The sequence below is a fragment of the Erpetoichthys calabaricus genome, chromosome 7 (assembly GCF_900747795.2).
Source record: "Erpetoichthys calabaricus chromosome 7, fErpCal1.3, whole genome shotgun sequence".
NCBI classification, from domain to species: Eukaryota; Metazoa; Chordata; class Cladistia; order Polypteriformes; family Polypteridae; genus Erpetoichthys; species Erpetoichthys calabaricus.
This window is the reverse complement of record NC_041400.2, coordinates 134,008,045-134,033,532: the sequence shown is the minus strand read 5'-3', so window position 1 is coordinate 134,033,532 and position 25,488 is coordinate 134,008,045. Positions and strand designations below refer to the sequence as shown.

At 39.5% G+C, this 25,488-nt stretch overlaps 1 protein-coding gene across 2 annotated transcripts in view; it reads left to right on the top strand.

Moving 5' to 3' along the window:
• The window catches only part of ankrd55 (ankyrin repeat domain 55), a 99,054-nt gene that overhangs the window by 9,595 nt on the left and 63,971 nt on the right, over positions 1 to 25,488 (top strand). For both annotated transcript variants that reach the window (XM_051929581.1, XM_051929580.1), the window contains exons 3-5: positions 3,981 to 4,111; positions 14,556 to 14,665; positions 22,283 to 22,343. In XM_051929581.1, coding sequence (XP_051785541.1) covers positions 3,981 to 4,111; positions 14,556 to 14,665; positions 22,283 to 22,343 — 302 coding nt within the window. The remainder of the gene's footprint in view (positions 1 to 3,980; positions 4,112 to 14,555; positions 14,666 to 22,282; positions 22,344 to 25,488) is intronic.

The window sequence follows — 25,488 nt, the reverse complement described above, 5'->3', positions numbered from 1 at the left end:
TTATCTTGTCAGCCACCCCTTCTCTTCAACATAGTGCTTCTGAAAAGCTTGGCCCGTTACAATTAGCACCTACCAAGCCAGTATATAACCTTGGGGTAATGATCAATGAGCAGCTTTCCTTTGTTGATCACATTGCGATAACCTCCCGTTTAAGCAGATTCACTCGGTATAAAATCTACAAGATTAAATAGTACCTGATGGAGTATGCAGCACAATTTTATTGTCCATGCACTAGTCACATTGTGTCTTTACTACTGCAACTCCTTACTGGCAAAGGTACCTCTATGTACTGTCAAGCCATTCCAGATACTCCGAAATGCAATGACATGTGTTGTATTCAAACAGCTGAGATGGGCAAATGTCTTTCCCTTTCTTAGGTACATCTCTTAGTTGCAGCAAACAAAAGTTCAAGTCATTGATGCTTACATAAAGAGCAGTCAGTTGTTCAGCTCCTACATACAGTATCTCATTAGATCCTGTGCCCCTTCCTACCCATCACATGTCTACTAATGAGCGGCATCTGATCATATCACCTTTACCTCCCATCAAATTTCAATCCAGACTTTTTTGATATGTACTGTGGGTCCTGTTTGGTGGAATGGGTGCCCACATTCATCTGAACCACTGACTCCATCAGTTTGTTTAAGAAGCATTTGAAATTTACCCTGTTCTGTGAAGTCCTACCTAACTTCTAATGGTTCTGATGACAGGTTCTTATATCGATATGGCAAGGTTAACTAGTCCTGTGCGTGAACTGGTTTAATGGTTAGTTATTAATATGGTTTATAGCACCTTTTACTTGTTTTGGCTGATTTCTATATTAATCTTGTAACATTTTAAAACAGACCCTAACTGATATTGACTGTGTTTGTTAGTCACTTTGAATAAAGGTGTCTATTAAGCAAATAAATGTAAATATACAGTAATCCCTCCTCCATCGCGGGGGTTGCGTTCCAGAGCCACCCGCGAAATAAGAAAATCCGCGAAGTAGAAACCATATGTTTATATGGTTATTTTTATATTGTCATGCTTGGGTCACAGATTTGCGCAGAAACACAGGAGGTTGTAGAGAGACAGGAACTTTATTCAAACACTGCAAACAAACATTTGTCTCTTTTTCAAAAGTTTAAACTGTGCTCCATGACAAGACAGAGATGACAGTTCTGTCTCACAATTAAAAGAATGCAAACATATCTTCCTCTTCAAAGGAGTGCGTGTCAGGAGCACAGAATATCACATAGATAGAGAAAACAATCTCTAGCAAACAAATCAATAGGGCTGTTTGGCTTTTAAGTATGCGAAGCACCGCGGCACAAAGCTGTTGAAGGCAGCAGCTCACACCCCCTCCGTCAGGAGCAGGGAGAGAGAGAGAGAGAGAGAGAGAGAGAGAGAGAGAGAGAGAGAGACAGAGTTTGTTTTTCAGTCAAAAATCAATACGTGCCCTTCGAGCTTTTAAGTATGCGAAGCACCGTGCAGCATGTCGTTTCAGGAAGCAGCTGCACAAAAGATAGCAACGTGAAGATAATCTTTCAGCATTTTTAGACGAGCGTCCGTATTGTCTAGGTGTGCGAACAGCTCCCCTGCTCAATCCCCATACGTCAGGATCACAGATAGTCAGCGCAAGAGAGAGAGAAAAGTAAGTAATCTAGCTTCTCAGCCATCTGCCAATAGCGTCCCTTGTATGAAATCAACTGGGCAAACCAACTGAGGAAGCATGTACCAGAAATTAAAAGACACATTGTCCTCAGAAATCCGCGAACCAGCAAAAAATCCGCGATATATATTTAAATATGCTTACATATAAAATCCGCGATGGAGTGAAGCCGCGAAAGGCGAAGCGCGATATAGCGAGGGATCACTGTAAATGCAACAGGGCACACCATACTCCTGTTGACACCCATGTGATTCCTTCTGCACTCTGGTATGCTGTGTCATCCTAGTGGTGCCCAACTGGGCACCCAGTCTCAATGAGATAACTTTAGAAAGAGTGATGCACTCTGCCATTTGAGTATACTAATGGATAGTCTTCTTTTAAAAAGAATACTGACAGTTTTTAATTTACCATTTGAATATCAACTGCATCAATTCTTCAAGGAGACAGCATCATATCTTGATAATAGTGAATGACTTTGTAACAGTTAAATAATGACGAATACTCAGGGAGGAAGGCTGAATGAAGTAGTCTATTAGCCTTGGAACCCCTAGAGGTTTAGTTTCTCCAGCATCCATGTTGGTGGGTGATTTTGTTTCCTTCTGCTCCCTGGGTATTTCTTCAAGTAGTCCCAATCAAGGTGGTTTGTCGTGTGGTGGACGGGGGAACCTGCTATCAGTGCATGCTCCCCTACTATCTCTCTTAGATTTTCAGGTCAATCTCCGACTTTTGCCACTATAACCATTACAGACTTTTTCCTTCTATTTTAAATTGTCTTTTATCATTCGTAAAGAACATTAAGCTATACTTCTATGTGAAAATATGTTATATAAATAAATGTTGATGTTATAGACAACAATAGATTGTTTAGAAATATATATATTTTATGTTTCATTATTTTATACTGAGATATTTTATAGCAATAAATCTACATAGCTTACATTTTCATTCCTTGGAGCTGGCCAAGCTCACTGCCTACAGCATCTTGTGCTGGCTTGACATGCTGCCAACAGACAACTTGCCATGTGCCACTGTCACTATTGCTAGTTGCCATTACCCACGCTGCCATCTGCAGCCCAGCTTTCATTGCAATCATACTGCGCAGTGAATTCTCAGTTGTAGGAGTTGGCAGACACCTCGCCTCAAAGCCTCTTCACAGATGGAAGGTCAGCCTCCGATCACCTGTTACTCGATGAGCACAAGACTGCAGCGTGCAATGATTTTGTGCTTCCTCAATTGTTTGCACACATTAAAAAGCATCATCAGCTATTACCCTGCAGTGCTTCAAACAAAGTAATCATCCATCAGTGTGTGCCTTTCAGTCCATTTTAGCCACCACATAATTTATTATACCTTACCACCTTGCTCACAGGTGTTGGCATTGTTAGGGGAAACTGAAAGGTCAAGCCATACCTGACTAAAATACATAAGTATGACTGAGTATCAAATTGAAAAGGGATATAAAGAGCCAGGGAGCAACTTTCTAAATGACAATTTCCTTATTTTTGATATTTTTTAGCTTGTATAGTCCCAATACTTTTATTTTTAAACTTTCTTCACATTGTGGAGGCCAGCCCGGACACAGACAGGCAGACACTGATGGTTCACCCAACACACGCTTATTTACAATCATATTTACAGTTCAGTGCACCTCAAACCCCCAAAAGTCCCCAAAGTCCAGGCCACAACTTGAATGCCTTAGTCTTCAGGCCACCTCCTTGCCTCTCCTCCCGAGTTCCGTCCTTCTCCACTCCTGACTCAAGCCAACGAACGGAGGGAGGTGCCCCCTTTTATAATCACCCGGATGTGCTCCAGGTGCCTCCCGACAATCTTCCACCGGTACTCCCCAGTGTGGTGGAAGTGCTGGCTGCGCACCCGGAAGCACTCCAGGTGTCCCGCTTCTCTTCCCCCCAGCACTTACGGGTGTGGCAGAAGTGCTGAGGTCCAGGGCTCCAAAGGCACTGGAGTGCCCCCTGGTGGTGACCACGGGCCCCTACAGGGTTGAGCTTCAAAGCTCTGTACCCCATAGGTACCATGGTGGTTGCCCCCACGTGGTCCAGGGAAGGCGTAAACCCTCTTCCGGTCCTCAGGGGCGTTACGGCCGGGTCGCCTCCCCCAGCCACCTGCAACAACATTTACTTTCTTGACTTTCAAGAATGCCTCCTCCATGGTTTTTAAATTGGGAAAAAATGTCAAGGCCTTCTCCAAGGCACAACCTAATTTATTTTAAATTAGGTGTGACAATAAACTAATAGTAAAATTTCTAAGTAAGACTATAAATAGTATTGAATAGTAAATCTTCAGAAACTGTCACTTTTTCTTCTTTCAGGATCCACTCCTTTGATGCATGCTATTTCAGGACGGCAGGTTGACACAGTGAAACTTTTATTAAAAATGGGTGCTTCTATAAATACTCAGGATACCTGTGGAAGGACCTCTTTGTCCTTAGCAACATATTTGGTGAGTAACCATTTTTGATTTTGTTGCTCATAGATCTTCAAATAGACTTCTTCCACAAGTTTAACTAACTGTTCATAATTGCTTATTTTCGGAAGATTGGGTTTGCATGCTCTTCCCGTGTTTGTCTTGGATTTTCTCTGGTTTGATAGGTTTTCTTTGTAAAAATGTGAACATTATGTCTCTCTATTATAAAAGAAAATCTTGAGACGAGACTATTGCCAAGAGATTTTTTTCAAGTCCCGCCCTCCTCTCATCTCTCATTCATGTGAATGCTTTTGTCAGACACAGTTCCTGCATTCTCAGCTCTTATAAATTTTTATATTTTCCTCACTTTAAGTTCCCAATAAAAAAAGACTTATTATGTCCAAATCCATCCATCCATCCATTTTCCAACCCGCCAAATCCGAACACAGGGTCACGGGGGTCTGCTGGAGCCTATCCCAGCCAACACAGGGCACAAGGCAGGAACCAATCCTGGGCAGGGTGCCAACCCACCGCAGGACACACACAAACACACCCACACACCAAGCACACACTAGGGCCAATTTAGAATCGCCAATCCACCTAACCTGCATGTCTTTGGACTGTGGGAGGAAACCGGAGCGCCCGGAGGAAACCCACGCAGACACGGGGAGAACATGCAAACTCCACGCAGGGAGGACCCGGGAAGCGAACCCAGGTCCCCAGATCCCCCAACTGCGAGGCAGCAGCACTACCCACTGCGCCACCGTGCCGCCCATGTCCAAATCTTATTGAAGAATTTCATACTGAAGAGTTATCAACAGAAGAAATGAGTACACAGGCAATCCTAGAACCGAGAAACGATGAAGTCAAATGAATTAACGCAAAAATTGTTGATCGGTTACACGTCAGATTGGTTAAATGCGTATCAATAGACTTTGCTGAAACAGTTGGTGGTGACAGTGCAGAAGATAAAAACATCAACTTGCAATATCCCGTAGAATATCTACAACCGTTATCACCATCTGGTCTTCCACCAGCTGAATTACTGTTGAAAGAAGGATGTATCGAAATGTTATTGCGTAATTTATGTCAGAGGCATGGGCTATGCAATAGAACAAGATTAGTTGTATTCAAAATTGATCAACAAGAAAGGTAATGTAGTACATGTTCTGCAGATAACATTAGACACCAAAGGAGATCTTGATATGCGATTCGTATTAAAACGTTTACAGTTTTCCATTAGACTACCTTTTGCTATGACAATTAACAAATCACAGGGACAAACATTTAAAAAGGTCGGTTTATTTATTAGAGAGAACAAAACGATATTCACTTATGGGCAGTTATAAGTTGCGTTGTCACGATGCAAGTCCAAACACAGAATCAAAATTCAATGTGATATTGACGAAAAGGTAATTCAAAAATTGTTTTTACTGACGTTTTACAGTAAAAGTGTAAGTTTAAAAAGTATCTGTGTGTTAATTTCAAAGCCAAACAGAACGAAAATGTATAACGCAATGAATACCTCTAATGCAACATGAAACATAATTTTCTTTCAATTTATTATGTTTTACTATTTTTTTACTATGGTTAATTACTCTCTGTAATGTAAAATAGTTAATTCTATTATGCATACTGTATGTAACAATTTCCATTAAAATAACAATCTATTTAAATTGTACATCCACTTCCCCATACATGAGCGGCCGATCCACGAAGTGGCTAGCGTGTAGCGCTGGCTCAGGGGTTGGCTAACGAAGCGAGCAGGGGGCAAAGCCCCCTAGTATCTTATATTAAAAACTCTGTATCAGTCTGTGGGAATAATGTGCCTAGTTATGGACTGGCATCACTTCCAGAGCTGGCTTCCGCTTGTACCAAGTGCTGCAGTTCCCTGTGGCCCTGATTTCAGATAATGAATATTTAATAGATTGGTGGAACTTTTTCATTTTCACACAGCCTGCTGAATGCATTTAGTCACTTCATCTTATGAATGATTTAAAGGACAAAACTGAGATATCTCAAGCTTAGAGTTCACATAGACAGAAGAAACACATTATTAATACTACATGGTTCATGACTATTTATCATATTAATACATGTAAATGCAATCATCACCCTATTTGTGATGAATACATGAATTTGATACATTTTTGGTGGTTGGGTTTTAACTTTTTCATTCCCAGCTTTTATCTTTTTTTTTTAAATACATCCCCCGGGAATAGTTTTTCAATATGTACTTCCACAATAACACAGACAGAGCACTGATTTATGCATTAAAGGGTGAAATGGTGGTGATTACAATAAATCATTGAGCATCACTGAAAACCTGAATAACAGTGGCGTAGTGTAGTGGGGGCGGCTGGGGCGGCCCATCCCGGGCGGCACTTTTAGGGGGCGGCAAAATTTCACAATAAATAATAATAATATCTTGTAAAAATTTGAACCATACCTAAATAAGGGGGCGGCGGAATTTTCCTCCGCCCCGGGTGGCTGACACCCACGCTACGCTACTGCTGAATAATCATTTGAAAATCTCAAAAGCACACTTAAGTTTGTAACGTTTTTTGTACTTCAGTAAAAGAGTGACTAAAATGTTCTTTAATTGATTCTTTTCTTTTTTCCTTCTATTGTTATTTGTATATTTTTAGATAGATAGATACTTTATTAATCCCAAGGGGAAATTCACATACTGCAGCAGCAGCATACTGATACAAAAACAATATTAAATTAAAGAGTAATAAAAATGCAAGTAAAAAAAGACAATAACTTTGAATTATGTTAACGTTTACCCCCCCGGGTGGAATTGAAGACTCGCATAGTTTGGGGGAGGAACGATCTCCTCAGTCTGTCAGTGGAGCAGGACAATGACAGCAGTCTGTCGCTGAAGCTACTCTTCTGTCTGGAGATGATATTGTTTAGTGGACGCAGTGGATTCTCTATAATTGATAGGAGCCTGTTGAGTGCCCGTCACTCTGCCACGGATGTCAAACTGTCCAGCTCCATGCCAACAATACAGCCTGCCTTCCTCACCAGTTTGTCCAGGAGTGAGGCGTCCCTCTATCTTTATGCTGCCTCCCAAGCACACCACCGCGTAGAAGAAGGCACTCGCCACAACCGTCTGATAGAACATCTGCAGCATCTTATTGCAGATGTTGAAGGACGCCAGCCTTTTAAGGAAGTATAGTCGGCTCTGTCCTCTCTTGCACAGAGAATCAGTATTGGCAGTCCAGTCCAATTTATCATCTAGCTGCACTTCCAGGTATTTATAGGTCTGTACTCTCTGCACACAGTTCACCTCTGATGATCACGGGATCCAGGAGGGGTCTGGGCCTCCTAAAATCCAACACCAGCTCCTTGGTTTTGCTGGTGTTCAGGTGTAGGTGGTTTGAGTCGCACCATTTAACAAAGTCCTTGATGAGGTTCCTGTACTCCTCCTCCTGCCCACTCCTGATGCAGCCCACGATAGCAGTGTCGTCAGTGAACTTTTGCACATGGTAGTACTCCGCGTTGTATTGGAAGTCCGATGTATATAGGCTGAACAGAACTGGAGAATCTCATTTTGACCTGATCCTAATTTTTTTGTATCTCTACTTCTTGCTGAGTTTGTCCTTATCAGGCTCATTACTTCCCCAGAACTGGCTCCTGTCTTACACTCAGTACTGTCAGGATAGGCTTCTGTTTTCATGACACTGAATTGGATTAACTAAGATTGAAATTAGATGCATGAATTATGAGATGAAGATTCTGACTTATGCAGTTTTGATTGTTACTTTTAAAAGCAACTTAGCTGCAGTTCTCATTACTTGCAAAAAAGTAACAAAATATGTTATATAATTACTTGTTTTAAAATGGAATGCATTACAAACAGTGTTTCTTGATTATTTGTATGCTGATTAGTGTGTTTGAAATGCTTTGTAGTCATTATATTTGAATTAACCTAACTGATTAAAAGAAGCTTTCTGTTGGATTTCTTCAGTCTGCCATGATGCTTTGAACAAAGCACGATGGGGCTCCATCAGCTGTTGTCTGTGTTTAGATTTCATATATAATAATGTCGCAAGACTCTCAAGTATTTTCCGCAGCAGTCATACTTTATGATAACATTCATTAATAAGACTTCAACTATTACACTGTCACAAAGGACAAGGTTTTCAAAATTGTAGCAACCACAAAATTAAACACTCACCTTAAAAACAAAACCTAAAATTATATAATCAAAGGTCCATACTAACTGTTTCTTGTGATTACTCATCCAAAATGGCCAATGTGGCATGAGGCTTACAGAAATAAGTATAATCCCCACCAATCTGCCCAGAAATTGGACACACCAAGGCAATCAAAGCTCCTAATATATATTGGTCAGTTTCAGCATTCCGTAGGCCAAAATATTCTTTAACTTCAAAAGTTCAAAAGTATGATTTGAAATCTCTATAATTTAAAGTGTCTCCAGGCAAAGGTAAAAACCCTGAAAAGTCTTTCCCTTGAGTTCAATCCCTTGTTTATTTAACAAGAAAAAAGGGTTTAAATGTTCAAAAAAGGAGTTGCCAAAAGGCAATCTGAAAGCAGCAAGTCCAAAAACACAATCCTTAATGATAATCCTTAAATAAATAGCAAGTTAGTTGTAAAACCAACAAAAATCCCTTTGAAAAAGTGTCTGTGTGTCTGGCCAGTTGCTATGTCTCTGTTATTCTAACAGATTGTGCATTACAAACATTTTCCCTACCTTTATGAATCGGTACCAAATGCCATATAACAGAGACATATGAATTGAATGATGCACTGCAAATGTTAACACCGAGGTCTGTATTGATAACTTAGATTTCCACCCTGTTTTAGATGAGTAGCATAGCTAGTACAAAGAATAAAACAATACTCACAAAGATAACTAACCTCCACCAGAACCGCAAAGGGACTTCATTTCTCAGCCCGGCTTTATTGGCTCAAGTGGTCTATTAATAGTAATGAATGGCAGCCCCACCTTTTGGGGATCTATCTGCAAAATTCAGGGAACAATAGGAAACAGCATAACATACATAGAAAGTACGTAAGAACTGAATAGTGTAAGGTAAACAAAAAAATATATAATTAGAGAAATAATAAATAAACAGACCAATAGTATCAAAAATGATAGAAAACTGAGTTTTGAATAAACAAAAGCTACAGAAAAAAGAAATGTAAATGTAAGCCAAAAACAAATCTAAACAGAAATCAAAGTAAAAACTCTAAAAATTATGAAAAAAAGCATAAGAAAAAGTCATATTTAAATTAAAATGAAACCAAAATCGTAATATTAACAAACTTTATACAATTTATTTAATGCTTTATCATTATTATACAAATTTTTTATTTATTAGTTTTAGATCTTTTCACAATACCTAAAGATTGAACAATTCTTCCATTGTAAATGTCTGTATACTGTAGCCTTATTAACTAAATTAATTAAAGTTATTATGTTTTACTAACTATTAGGAAAAAGTTGTTAGGAAAAGAATTTTGTTTGGTTGGTTAGCATCTTGGATTAGGTAGTTTGGTCTTCTGATAAACATGCCTAAGACCCCAGGCTGTTTTTGACTATCCTTTGGATCTATCCTAGAAGAAGCTTGCAGTTCCCAGTTATGGTTTTCTAAAGTCTGTTTAAATATCGTCTTACCACATGTGGTTTACTGAAATTAAAGGGAGGGTCACTGGTGTTTGAATGGGCCAGGATACCAATACAACAAAGAGACTTTACCTCCTTCAATCACTTTACATTTCTGACAGGTCATTTCAAATATTCTTTGAATAGTGTCCAAAGGATTGTATAATGTACTGCAGATGAGGACATTCTCGTTCTTTCTCTCAATATGGTTTCAATGCAGTTTTTTTTTGTTGTTGTTGTTCTTTATTTCGCCTTATACAGTTTCTTGTATTAGGAATTTGTTAGTTTTCGCATACCCCTTGGGGCCAGCCATTGTACAGCGCCCCTGGAGCAATTACAGGTTAAGGGTCTTGCTCAAGGGCCCAGCGGAATAGGATTTCTTTTGGCAGTGACGGGGATTCGAACCAGCAACCTTCTGGATACCAGCACAGATCCTTAGCCTCAGAGCCACCTCTCCGCCCCACAGTTTGAATGAGTACATAACCTTCTTGCCTTACAGTTTCTTCCTCCATTCAATTGGGTGTCGATGACTAAGCTGTCTTTGTAAACCTTTTTTATAGAAATGTATTCCACACAATAAAGTACAGTAGACACTGAGAATTTTTTCTCAAATGATCAAATTTATTTACTGTAAAACAACATTCGCCATTTTGGTTCTGACTTACTTTTGTTTTTCTTCCCAGAATTAATTTGTTTATTATTCGGCACTCTGACCTGCTTACTCTAAGCTGATAATTAAAACAGTTAAAAATCTAAATATTATGAATAATGCGGTCAGATAGTCAGTGTCCAACCCGCTATATCCTAACACAGGGTCATGGGGGTCTGCTCAAGCCAATCTCAGCCAGCAAAGGCCGCAAGGCAGGAACAAATCCCGGGCAGGGCACCAGCCCAAAGCAGGGCACACACACACACACACACACGCACACACACACACACACACCCACACTAGGGACAATTTAGAATTGCCAATGCACCCAACCTGCATGTCTTTGGACTGTGGGAGGAAACCGGAGTGCCCGGAGGAAACCCACGCAGACACGGGGAGAACATGCAAACTCCACGCAGGGAGGACCTGGGAAGCAAACCCAGGTCTCCTTATTGTGAGGCAGCAGTGCCACCATTGCACCACCATGCTGCCCAAATAATGCAGTATGTATAAATAAAAATGTACCGGTCTATCAGGCCAAGCTCCCAAACTCATAATAAGGTTTGGCCTCCTAAATTTAGCTGCAGGCTCATCTGAAGCCTAAAAACCAATATAGGTTTTTCACTCATCTGATAAATAGACTTTAGCCTATTTAAACATATAACATACAAAAAAAAAATGCTACGGTTAGCGTATGTGTTGTGTGTGTGTTCAGTCCTTTCGAACACTCTGGTTGAACACTTTGGCTTTGGTCTGATTAGGCAGAAAGGGTAAGTGCTGGGCAAGAAAGGCTGAGACACATGTTGAGCTTCAACATAAAGAGGATAGGGCAGAAAACATGGAAGGTTAAAATATACAGTACATTACTAACAAATACAGAAATGCCAACAAAAAACCCACAATATGCAATTAATAAAATACAGAAAGAAAAAAACATTACCAACAACACAATATACAAAATAATATTTAAAAGTCAACAAAATTATTAAATAAAAAAACACATGTGTGCCAGAGATGAGACCCAGGCTGTACTACAATGAGTATGGTAGTTATACTCACTGATTATGGCATCATGTTGATTAGATTAGATTAGATTAGATTAGACAATAAATTATTTGTTCCAAAGGAGAAATTAAGACTTTACAGAAACTTCGAAAAATATAATGAAAACAAACAACATTCCCACCAAACACTCATAAAAACTTTTGGCTCAGATAATAGAGAGCTGCTGTAGTCAGTAAGAGGCTTGTAGGTGGCAATATCAAGAGGTCAGTCCTCCTCAGATTGTGGCGCAGGTTTGAATTAAAGTCATTCATATTTAGAAAGAGCATTTCAGCCTGTCGTACCTATGAATAGAACATGCCTAATAAAGCACATGCTAGTAAGAATTTTACTATGCTTGTGACAATAATGACCCTATAAACCTATCTATGTATGTAAAGACTGGTTGACTGCCATCCTTTAGTATAGGACTCCCATTATGTTTACGTTAGGAAATGCCCAAGAATTAAACAGGCAATAAATGGTCAGAGGATGAACTAAAAAGCTCTATCGTGTAAGACAAAATTGTGGACAATAGACAAGCAGGAGTCAGAAAACCAGAAAAACAACCAAAAATAATCATCAAAGCCAGAACTGGTCCTGAGTATGATGTTAAACTGCATCCAACTGGTTCTCCATCTTGCAGGGAAAACTTGGCAATCCAGGCACTGTAAAAACCAAGACCAGAAACAAGGTCAGAAAAATGTCATAAAGTCCTACCACTGGATTTTATTGGTAGCTCCCTTTAGCCATTACCTCTAAATAAGAAAGGAAAAAGGGAGAGAGGTCATAAAAGTAATGTTAATCAAAACTAGGACACTGCAAACTGTCTGAAGTCATCTTATACTGTATAGAAGACTAAGTGACATCATAGTGCCACATGACCAATGATGGTTATAGCATCTAAACTGACTGCACAAGATGAAAGTATTTTAATATTAACTCTTTCAGAGCAGATGTCAACTTTTGTCAAAATTCATCGGTTGAGGACGGTAATCAGTTGTAAACTGTGACAAAACTCACCGTTATGTTTTAGTTCAACTAAACTAGAAGGAAAGTTAGCTTCACTGATCTGACTGAGATTTCCATGTGCGTGCATGAGTAGCAAAGAGCAAACAACCTCTAAAATGGCATCAATCTCTGGCAAAAAATGAATGCACAAAGCAAAACACTCTGTGGATGATGTTTTGCGTATGATCACTGAATCGGACTCTGAGTTGTCAGATTTTGATGAAAGTGATCTGGAGATCGAAAATGAAAGTGTGGTACGTGCGTCACCTGATTGGTCCCCAGCTGATCGTGGTGCTGAACATGTAGAATCGTGTAGCTGATGCACCTATGCCAACGTTCACCCAAGAGGACTGCCACTTATGATGACAAGAGGTACAAACCAGATTGCGTCACAATGTGACTGCTACTGCTGGGCGAAGACAGCAAAAGATGTTTTGTGTTGATTTTATGTGTGAAACCATTGCTTTGTGTGCTTTCCAGAAAATATTCAGCCCTCAAAGAGTTAAATATTCAAATAGGGAGATGGAGTCAAAGTCAGAAACATGCTAAGGTCAATACTTAAGAGACAAATTATACTTCAAACAAGCTAAATATATTAAGGGAGAAGGGTCAGATGGCAGTAACACCTTATGTTAAAAATGAAAGACACGATTACAGGCAAAAATGAAAGGAAATTCATAGCCACAATATTTGGAAAAGTCAATCAAGGAATGTTAGCGTTAGAATTAGAATTGTTTCTTTGATCTATCCACAAACTTTCACAACCACGACATGTTGTGCTGATGTAAACCACTGCATTCTTCTATTCAGTGGCTTAAATGGAGACATATAAGGGCTGGTGCTTTCTTTTTCAATTAGAATTGATATTAGAGTGCGTGTTGGTGGGATAGCACTTTGGGCGGTGGGCCTTGTAGTTTGTAGCACAGATATATGCTATCATTTGATCATGAAGCACCATGACAGGTGGGATGCATGCTGGTCAGTATACAGCTATGAATAATGGAGGAGTACTAGTCCACTTCAAACCCTGCTTCTAGTTGACCTTACCAAGCAACAGCATGGTGAAAAGACCAAACGAAGCACTCAAAATGACAGTGCTCATATTTAAAACAAAATGGTGCAGTGGAAGAATGTATTTTGTTGTAAACATTGTTAAAAATGTCACTAAATAAATAGCCAGAATGGATCCTTTGAGGGGGCGGCACAGTGGCGCAGTGGGTAGCGCTGCTGCCTTGCAGTTGGGAGACCTGGGGACCTGGGTTCGCTTCCCGGGTCCTCCCTGAGTGGAGTTTGCATGTTCTCCCCGTGTCTGCGTGGGTTTCCTCCGGGCGCTCCGGTTTCCTCCCACAGTCCAAAGACATGCTGGTTAGGTGGATTGGTGATTCTAAATTGGCCCTAGTGTGTGCTTGGTGTGTTTGTGTGTGTCCTGCGGTGGGTTGGCACCCTGCCCGGGATTGGTTCCTGCCTTGTGCCCTGTGTTGGCTGGGATTGGCTCTGGCAGACCCCCGTGACCCGGTATTCGGATTCAGCGGGTTGGAAAATGGATGGATCCTTTGCTTCTTACATTCCTCTTTTAGGTGCATTGTATCCTTAAAAGGACTGTTCACCATTGCTGTACTAAATGGAAATCTGTTTTTATGACTGTTCAGGCTTGCTGTTTTCATAAGCGTGCCTACCCCTGGTGATGGAATGCCAGCTCATACTAATAATGACTCATCCCTAGTTGATGCAACTTGTCAGCACCGTTATAATAAATCTGTAACCACTGAATTCATTGGGCTCCCAAACCCCCAGAACAATGCCTTAGTGATTTTTAAAGGCCGAGGAAGACTATTAAAATGAAAAACATGTCAGAACATGAGAGCATCAGTAAATAAGATGACTGCACCCATGACAACACTAAAGAACATGGTGTCATCCTTGAGTAAAACAGGAGCCTAACATTATTAAAAAAGTAACACTCAGAATTATGACAGCTTAATGCAAAGATGAATGGCAAACTGTCATTTCTAATGTGTTTTTGCTAGAAACAGAAGTCCTTTAATAACATTCTAGTTTACTATTGGTATAATTAAATTTAGATGCAATCTGTTATTTTATTATATTGTAAAAATATTAATCAATATTTTTTTTATTCTAAGGGATGGCTGGAAGGCTGTGTGAGCTTGCTTAGAAATGGAGCCAAACAGAATATTCCAGACAAAAATGGTCGACTGCCTCTGCATGCAGCTACTGCTGAGCCTGATGTCAGGTACTACAATCGTAACAATGTGCCAGCCAAATATATAATCCAATTTTTTTTTTATGCTTTATATTATATAAGTTACAAACCTACTTTACATCTTCTGAATCAGTCAGATTCTATATTGTCTAGGTAATACTTTATTTGCCCCCAAAGAGAAATGAACACTTTAAAAAATCTCAAGAAAAATGTAACAAGGTTACTTTTTTGATCAATTACATTGTGCTTTGTCAAACTAATAGCTGTCTGTTCTTAGACTAGTAGTGTTTGCAACGTCATAGCTTCACAAATCAGTAGAGCTAGTATCATATAAACTGAGGGCATGTATATTCAGAAGTATAGAAGATTAACAGATAACAACAAAACTAGATATTTTGGCTTGTGCCACTATGGATGCAGGAGGCCTTTCTCAAGCAGAAGACTGACTGACTGATTGCGTGACAAGAAGCTTCAGTGGTGGGTTGAGGAGGAAGCAACCACTGCTGCATCAGCCTAATTGCTTGATGGCTCCATTAACTATCTAACAGGATGAAATTTGCTCTGTTAGCAGAACATCCAGCATCCCAGTGGCTTCTAGTATTCACACGGCAAATAACTCATTTCTGTCTCCTCAGCTTGGTGATTGTGGGAATAGGTACAGTATTATGTAGACAACATAGCATCTATATTAACTAGCTCTGTACAACGCTCAAAAATCCTAGGCCTGTCCTTTATCAGTTTCCTATTAAAGCAGGCTGGTGTAAGTACAGTCAATTGTTTTTGATCTTTTATTGAATTTATTAAAAACATATAACATTCCATAAAATCAAGTAAAAACTTAAGAAAACTAAATTCAAATTAACGTCCACCCATGAGAAAGAGAGGAAGGCCAATAGCCAGAGTAAAACAATTGAGAGTAGTAAAGAGAGAAATGAATCTTTTCTCCCAATATAAATGCTTATTCTAAAATATTTTTGATTAGGTCCTGACAGGTTTTTAAAAGTTTTGAATAGATCTTTTAAGTGAGAATTAGATTTTTTTCCAATTTCAAATATAACATCAGTTACTCACTGACTTAAAACAGGTGGGTTAGGATACTTCCAGTTGAGCAAGATAAGTCTACGTGCCAATAGTGAATTAAAGGCAATTACAGTTTGTTTGTCCTTCTCCACTTTAAACCCATCTGGAAGTCCACCAAAGACAGCTGTTAGTGGATTAGGAGGGATTGTGACACTAAGGCTACCTGATAGGCATTTAAAAATGTTTGTCCAGAATGATGTTAATTTGGTACACACCCAAAACATGTGAAGCTGGAGCTCGACTGCAATGTTCGCTGGTTGTATCTTGCCCTAGAAACATTTTGGACAATTTTAAGCGAGGTAAATGTGCTCAATAAAAGATTTTGAGTTGAATGACTGAAAGTTAATTCAGTTCAGTTAATAATTGAAATTAAAAGTTTTGCCCATATAAAGCTAGAGTGAATTCTGTGCATCCCTGCCTTCCACTCCGTTTCTGAAATGTTGAGTAAGAGAGTCTTTTCCCACTGTACTCTGGGATCTTTAAAAGGAAGGGACTTTAAAATGGTTTCGTATATTATAGAAATGCTGTCTGAGTCTTCAAAACTCATCAGTATCTTTTCTGGAATAGAAATAAGTAGATTTTATTGAGCAAAGTTTCTAATCTGGAGACAGTGGAAAAATTGTGTTGATGGGAGACACTAAATTTGGAGTGTAATTGTTAATTTTGTGTGGCAAACTTTCCGTATTCAGTTCTTCATTGCCGGACTACGTACCATTTTTCTTCATTATAAGCCTTGCACACCAGGTTTCATGTTTTGTAGCACATCATTTAGCTGCAGGACCACTGTGATGGTCTGCTTCATTTGGTAAGAGGAGCATCAGGACAGAATTCATATTGTTCCTTCTGAATCTGAGTGTCCTCTCTCAGATTCTCTCTTCAAGTGTCCCAGCTGATGCTTTTCCAGGGAGGCTGAACAGTATGATACCTTGATAATTAGAAAAATATCTTCTTTTTAAAGAATTCTGCCTGTATAAGATGTTTCAACATGTTGCTGGATTGCATATGATGTCTCTGTCTTCGATAACTCCTTCAGCCTGTGACGGGCGGCCGGGTCTCATGCCCAGTCGGGACGGCCCTGCTGCATATGTTCCAGGGGAGCAACCATTGGCAGCTCAATACCTCCCCCGGGACGCTTGGTGACAGCCTCCCTGGCCGATGTTGATTCCCCAACTTCCCTCAGGGCTCCATGGGAGATGGAGTCCTCCACAGCCTGGTTGGGAGCTGGGGTGGCCGCTACGGGGTGCTGCTTGGATTCCACAGCCTGGCTGGACAAATCTTCAGCTCCACCCAGAAGTGCAATTGGGGCCAGGTGGTCAAGCACCTGGAACACTTCCAGGTGGACTGTAAAAGGGGCCATCCACCACCACTCAGGGGCCAGAATCGGGAGGAAGAGGACAAGGTTGCCAAGGATGAGTGGTGGTGCAAAACGGGAGTGTTGTGGTGCTTTCAAAGTGCTTGTTGGGATTGTGTATTGTCTGTGGGGTTTACGGGTGAAGAAAATAAAAGTTTGTGTTTTTTATACGTGCCTCTGTGTCAGTCTGTGCCGATTCGGGCGCTACATAGTGTCTAATTCAAAAGCCCCTGAGGTTAACTCACTATAAATCATACTATGTGAAAGAAAATGCCTTAACATGGAAATAAAGATCTTACTTTGGGCCTCCACTTGTGTTCTTAGGATAAGGGAATATCAGTTAAGCAACATTTGATGAATTCGTCATTTGTAACTGCTGGTGATTTGTTCTGTTCATCTCCAAATGATTTTATATTGGAAAAGGAAATGGATTGATTGATTAATGTAATAGCAATTGGATCAATTAGAAAAGTCAATTTAAGCAGTAAAGAAGTATTTTGGATACAGCCATGCTTTCAGGGGGACATCTTGCACACATAAAAAAGAAGCAGCAAACAATAGATTTGCCTTCACACCCACACATTCAAATACTGGCAGTTGTTAGCTTCATTTGCTAGCCTTGAAAAACACTACTTAAAATGTTTTGGCTAACCCTGTTCTATTACTTTGTTCCCTTTGTACAGTTTCATTCTGTTAATTCACTTGATCTATATAGCTCCTTGTGTTACTTTTGTCTGTCAGTATTGCTTGGTTCCAGTGTGTTGTAATTTTACACTATTACTGCTTTAGATTTATATAGTTTATTGACATTTGCTATTTGAAAAGTTTCAAGTATCCTTCTAATTCCCACTTGTTGTGAATTTCTCAAATGTACTATGTGTTTTTTGTCCTTTTTTTACATTTTCATGAATAGTTAAATTTGATAATGTATTGTAATCTTGCTAGCTCTGTAGAGGACTTTGTGATGGTGTATGTTATAAGGGTGTGCAACAAGATAAAGGCTGATTGATTTTTTTGAATTTCACTCAGGATTTACAAATTGCTTTATTTATCTCTGCCAACAGCATTATTTCATAAGAAAGAAACAAAATTGCTCTTTTTGGAATTTATTATGGGCTACACATTTGTACTGTGATTAGTATTGATGCCTTACAGCTCCAAAGAAGTGAATTTGCTTTCCAACTTGGCAGTTTTCTATGTTTGTTAGCACATGCTTCCCACATTTGTCTCTTTTTTCTCTTTCGACATCCCAAATATGTGATTATTTGGATAATTCAAGCTTGTAAATTGGACCTGTACTAGTGACAGAATGGGCTTGCCCTATAATGAACAGACCCCCTAGCTATCGGTGGTCATTCCATGAACATAGATAGTCTCCAACTCCCTAGTCCTGTAATAGTTTACTGATAAATAAAATTTAATGTACATAGAAAATCTTATATATAAACATCTACGTGTGGAAGTGTGTGTGTCTGTGTGTCCAGCCCGAAAGTGCGAGGCTACAGCATGAAGCTCAAAGAAAGCAACTCTGTTGCCAAAGTGAAACTGCTGAGAAAAGAGAAACTCGCTCAGCTGCTAATACACATGCGAGGTGAGCACGTCAGCAAAACGAAACCACCGAGGAGAGAGAAACTTGCTTAGCTGCTGATAGTCAATGGAGGCGACCATGTCGACAAAACCAAACTGCCGAGGAAACAGAACCTCACTTAGCCACTAATGCACAACCGATGCGATTGATTGATTGAAGTGCCAGAGTCCATGGTTTCTAGAAGCCCAGGTTTTTTACAGCATGGGCCTACATAGCTAGTTATTTTATATATATGTTACGGCCAAAACCCGAAATTGGCCAAATCGGGAAATGGCCGATGTCACTGTAAATTGACCGGCCAATGTCCGATCTTTTCCTCGATTTCGGGATTTGGCCAGCCAGTTTGCGAAATGGCATGGGGCGATCGTCCAAAGTCGGAAGGAAAAAGGCATGAGCAGCGATTTGTTGCGCACTTAGTAGTGCAATTGCGTTGAGTGTAGCCTTGGCGGCTCATGTTCAGAAAGCGGACGCCACTTGGTTGTTTCACAATAATTAAGATCAGGTATATAAGTAGATTTCACATTTCTGTTATCATTTTAGCAATAAAATAGTGACTTAACATCAGGGACATATTTTATTGACCTTAAGGTTAGTGTTTGGGCGAGGGTACGGCCGTCTCAAGTGGCGTCCGCTTTGCTGAACAAGACCCGCCTTGAGCAGTTTCTCGTGCAGAATGGAAAACTCACTTCTGAATCTGCATCTGAAAATTTTTAAGCATCTTCGCACCTTGAGGGGACAGTCTTACATCAGCATATCGGATTTTGACCAGGGAGTTCTCGCCACTTCGCGAAATGGCTGGCCAAAGTAGCATATATGCTGGTCATTTCTAGTACTTCGGACTTTGGCCACACCTCGCGGCCAAAATGCGAAATGGCCGGTCAATTCGGGAACTGGCTGAACTTCGGGTTTTGGCCGTAACATATACACACACATTACATGTGAAATCCTGCACTTAGTATCAGTTGTAAGAAATCAAAGTAGTGTTTCCAATGCACCTTATTGAAAATTATGCTTTATATATTAACAGGGTCATTAAAATGTACAGACAAAAAAACAATTAAAAATACTCAAGTTTCTCTAAGTCTTGTAGCTTGCAATGGACTTCCGAGAACAAAAACATACCTAGAGTGCTGGAGCTGGGGTTAAAATAAAAAAAAACAAACCAAAAAAAAAGGAAAAAAGGTTTAGATGTGTTTACATTTAAATTAAAAATGTCCCTCACATTCTTCAACTTGTGTTAACGCTGAATTAGGGTCTATACCCGATACTTAAGCTAAAATTATTAGATAATATTGCAGACAAAAACTTTGTGTTTATTTAATCTGAAAAAATTCACACTAATTAAGGTCAACCTCAAATGAGAATCTTTGATTGATCAGGTTTGATTGACTTTATGTCCCATTGAATCTTTTCCCATATTTTGTAATATCATAAAACTATTAATAGGCAACTTTCTTTATAGTGGAGCACAGAAAAAACGTGTCTACTACATGCTTCTATATCTATTGAATTTTTTCTTTCCTTCTGAACATCATTAGCTTTTCATACAATATACTATACAACAGGCTAAAGCTAAAGATGCAATGATGTCTCAAAAAATATAAAAGAATACAATTAGTCAATTTTATGGACCAAAGTGAAAAGCAAGCATAGTAATACCAATAAGCTGAAAGGTAATTTGCTGTAACAGCAGTACCAGATCATTTGGAGGGTTTCCATGGTCTCCATAGTGACTAGAAACCTTTGCACCCCACGAGAACGTGACAGCTGCTCTGTTTCTTTACATCACGCTGATTAGTCTAAAAGAAAAGCCTGTTAGATGAACATACAGGGCACTAGCCTTGGCTTTTATGATCACACTTAAGGTGTTCAATACGATATTTTTTTAGCATGACATTCAAAAGATGATTTAAGGATTAGCCACAATATGGCATTAAAATACAGTCCTTTACAGCTGAAGATCAAATTTCACAGTGTGTACATACTGAATATCCTCAGTTGTTAGAAACAGCTTCCTAAGCACTCTCCATTATTTGGATAAGTGATGCCCTAATTACAAGAGACAATCATTAATAAACTTCCCCAGTTAATTGTAAGGAATAATTTCAATTATCAAATTAATTATTAAACTTTATTACCTGAGAAATATTTAAAGATTGCCAAGTATAAAGGAATAAGAGTAAAGAAATGATTAAAGAAAATTCACCAAATATACCTAAGGGGAAACCTACAAAGAAAAAATGACAACAAAAATGGCAATACATAAATAATGGGACTGTCAGAGCAAATAGTATTTAAACTATAATATAAACATTATAGTTATGATAGAACTTTATCAAAATCACTTAACAGACCAATATCATGAAACATTTTTAAAAACCAGGAACGCAACCTGAAAGCTAGAACAATATTAAACTCTTAGAGGATGGCTGCTGGCTACACGCAGAACCCACACAATGCCTCAGCAAACAGTTCAGGGTTGAGATCACCTGTTTATTACATTTCAGGTGGGCAGCAGCACCTGAAGAATTGGCAGAAATTGAACACCCTGCCCAAACCTCGGTTCAGTTCTTCATTGAATCAGTGGAAAACCAATTTACAATGAAACAAAACTTAAAGAGAGGAAAATCAAAAAAAGAAAAAAAAAGAAACAGCAAGGACTGGAGCTCTAGCACTACAATGACATCAGTTAATTACTGTCTCATCTACAACGGTGTCATGTTTTGTCCCAGATGAATAAAACCCATGAACACCTTGTCAATTGTTTCTAACTTTTGACCGTGGTTCCAGTTTTCTCTTATTGTTTTTACAAGTGCTAGGATTGCCTTCTGGTTAGTAAACTCTGTGTTTCTCTGACTATGCTTTCTCTTCTGGCCCATTTCAAAAAAATTTTCTGCATAGCTTGCAGTAGGCAGAACATTTTGTATGTCTCATGCCTTCAAACATGAATTGTACTGGATATCTTTAAATATTTTTTACCACTTTCTGTATGCAACCTTGTTCTAATGTACATAAAATGTATGCTTATGTATCTGCTACAAATAAACTAAACTTACTTCCTGTGGATCCAGCAAAAAACTTTTATGTGTTATCTAAAAATATTATCCCTGGGTAATTGGTACTTTTTTTTGGATTCATTGTTAAACATAATAATATAAGAACAATAGGGAGACCATGTTAACACAAAGATAGGTAGAGCTAGGGTGAATTGTTGCTTAGTCTTGCATACTTCTTCAAGGTAAATCATATACAGAATTTTAGCAGCCAAAAGAGAGATAAAAAGAAAAAAAACGTGTTATAAAAAACCTTAATGAACTCTTACACTATCATGAGAAAATGAGGTAAAAAATTAAAAATCTTATACCATATATGAAGTCGTATTGGGGTTGCTATACTCTCCTTTTCCTATGTGGGCAGATGTGGGTGCCTGCCTAAAGTAAGCTAGCTCCTAAAACAACAAGCAAAAGTAAAGTACCACAGCTAACAAAAGATCTGAGGAATGAAAACAGATACAAGCTCACAATACAACAATACTCAAAACTATATGAAAATGGTGTAAGACACAGATGGATAAAGTTCTTTATATATTAATGAAGCTACAGCTCATGTTTTATTTTTCTTTCTCTAGACTGATTTCTGTCCTGCTGCAACAGTCTACCTTGTGTGAAATAAACCATCAGGATAATGAAGTAAGTAATGAGCCAAAACACATCAGCATGTAACTTATTAACCTGCTTTCACTGCTACAGCAACATTACCATCTGTCATTTTGTCACGCTCCTGAAATAATTCAATTAAATTTGTAGCTTAAGAAATTAATATGATTTGATTTGATTTCTTTTCTTACTGCCTAATACAATAAATTTTTACGAGCATTTTATGTTAGTAGATTATAAGCATTTGGAATCCATTTGGCTAAGTATGAATCCACTTTTAATGTGAAACTAGAGGTAGAATATGGAGTAGTACTTGACCCACCATCCAATCGTTTAGCTATAACTGTGGAGCTTTAACACTAAGATGAAGATTCCTTTAAACCAGTAAGTATATGGTTGTGAAGAGTCAGGGCCCATCTCATCAGCATCATGACCAACATTTTTACTAATCTTTAATGGATGATTAATCCCACACGGGGACCGCTCACTCCCTCCCTCTCTCATGCAGTTAATCATTTCAGGTCAACTGTTTGCTATCTGTTTAAAATTTTGCGGTGCTACTGTACTCACGTGGGATTCTTGGCTGAGAGAGATACAGCTATAAAATGGTTTTGTATGAATGAGTGCAGATGTATGCAAAAGTGTGCACTCCAGTGGACTGGCACATCATTCATAGTTAGTTGCTTCTTTATTCCTAAAGAAGGTAGAGAAAGCTCAAGTCCTGCACTAGAGTAAGTGAATCTCCCACTACTGATGTTTTTTGGTTAAGTTCTCATTCTTTGTCCTATATATGATCAGTGGATACCTTTTTCCTTTATAAAGTTGAGCTGGGGAGCTTTAGAGTCCAAGTAGGGATTCCTTTATTCTCAAAACATCTTGCTTCACCACCTGACCCATACCTTGGGTTGTCCCTTATTCACTTCTCCTATATTACAAGTAACAGCAACCCATCTAATGGCAGTGTATCTCTTTGATATCTTGCATGGCAACATAAAACTATGAACAACTAAACCCTAAAAAAGCCTTGTTCTAGGGTGACATAGTGGCTGGGTAATATTACCGCCCATGTCTAGAAGACACTCACACACATACCCACACTTACAGGCAGGGTCGTCTTAATGCATGGGCACACTGGGCAGTTGCCCGGTGGCCCCATGAGCATATAGGGCCCCATTCTAATCTATGTATGTTGTAACTTGCTGAGTGGTTGTGTAGGTAGGGGCCCCAGTGCACTGCTTTGCCCGGGGGCCTATAATGCTGTTAAGATGTCCCTGCTTACAGGTCCAGTTTAGAGTGTGGCTAATTAACCTAACATGTATGCCTCTGGAAAACCCCATCTATCTATGTATGTCGACCTTCAATAAATAATCCATCCATCCATCCATCCATTATCTAACCCGCTGAATCCGAACATAGGGTCACGGGGGTCTGCTGGAGCCAATCCCAGCCAACACAGGGCACAAGGCAGGAACCCATCCCGGGCAGGGTGCCAACCCACCGCAGGACACACACAAACACACCCACACACCAAGCACACACTAGGGCCAATTTAGAATCGCCAATCCACCTAACCTGCATGTCTTTGGACTGTGGGAGGAAACCGGAGCGCCCGGAGGAAACCCACGCAGACACGGGGAGAACATGCAAACTCCACGCAGGGAGGACCCGGGAAGCGAACCCAGGTCCCCAGGTCTCCCAGCTGCGATGCAACAGCGCTACCCACTGATAAATAATCCAATATTATAAAATTGAGAAAAAATGTTTAGAGTAACAGCAGTTTGTATTCTCAGAAATCAGATCAGAAATCTCCAGTCTGTAATTCATTATAATCCCATCCATCACACACACACAAACGCCAAGCACACACTAGGGACAATTTAGAATCGCCAATGCACCTAACATGCATGTCTTTGGATTGTGGGAGGAAACCGTGAGCACCCAGAGGAAACCCACTCAGACACGGGGAGAACATGCAAACTCCACACAGGGCGGACCCGGGAAGTGAACTCGGGTCTCCTAACTGTGAGGCAGCAGCGCTACCCACTGCGCCACCGTGCCACCCCCATCTACTATATAGCCAGCTTAATCCTGTTCACAGCTATGGAGGCTAGTGTGTATCCTGGGAGCTTTGGACCAAAGCTGAAACCACCCCTGGTTGAGATGCTGGGAAAGATATAATTAATAAAATATTTAATTTTGAGTACTTTTTATTTGCTTGATTTAAGCAAATTAGTGACCTTTCTACTGCCCACTAAGATAACCATCCATCCATTTTCCAACCCGCTTAATCCGAACACAGGGTCATGGGGGTCTGCTGGAGCCAATCCCAGCCAACACAGGGCACAAGGCAAGAACCAATACCGGGCAGGGTGCCAACCCACCGCAGGCCCACTAAGATAAAGACATTTATTTAATATTCCCCTGTTTTCTCTGATACATTAACTTGCAATTTTCTTACATACAGGAATATTTAAGTTCTTTCACACTTTAATACCTGATACATTTTCTTAAAAATGAAATTTGCTTGATAAATATTTTTCTTACTAAGACGTACAGTATGCTGTCATCAAATAGCATTGGTAACAAAATGTAATGTCACAGTGACCTAAGTACACTGATTTAACTGGTAATATGGTAATAAGACATTGACTCTTTTTATTGAGAAAGCCGCTAGGAATTAAAAACACTACGTCCTGTAAATGTAACTGATGGCAAGAAGATTAACTTTATCAAAGAAATAAATACCTGAGGCCATGATCATAACGCAGCTCTACTGACTCTACTGGACTGCTTTCTTGCTTTGAAAAATCATAGATCCTTAACATGTATCTTACTTTGACTGAAATTTAATTGTCCAATTTTTATCCCCAAAACTTGTGTAAACTAAAGTGAACGCCATCATAGTATTTTCAGAAAGGCACTGCTAATAAGTATAAAGTGACATATTTTATCACTGAAATCTTCAATCTGAATACATAGCAATTCTGTTTTTTTCCACAGAACTAACTTATAAGGGTGTTTTGACGGCAACTGTTTTTAAAGTTGACCCATTGACCATATGTAACTATTGCAAAATCACATGACCATGCCCATGTGCCCCCATCCCTGAGACCAACAATACCAAGAAGAACACAGAAGAAGCCAAAAATGGTGCCACAATGATGTCATCAACAAAATG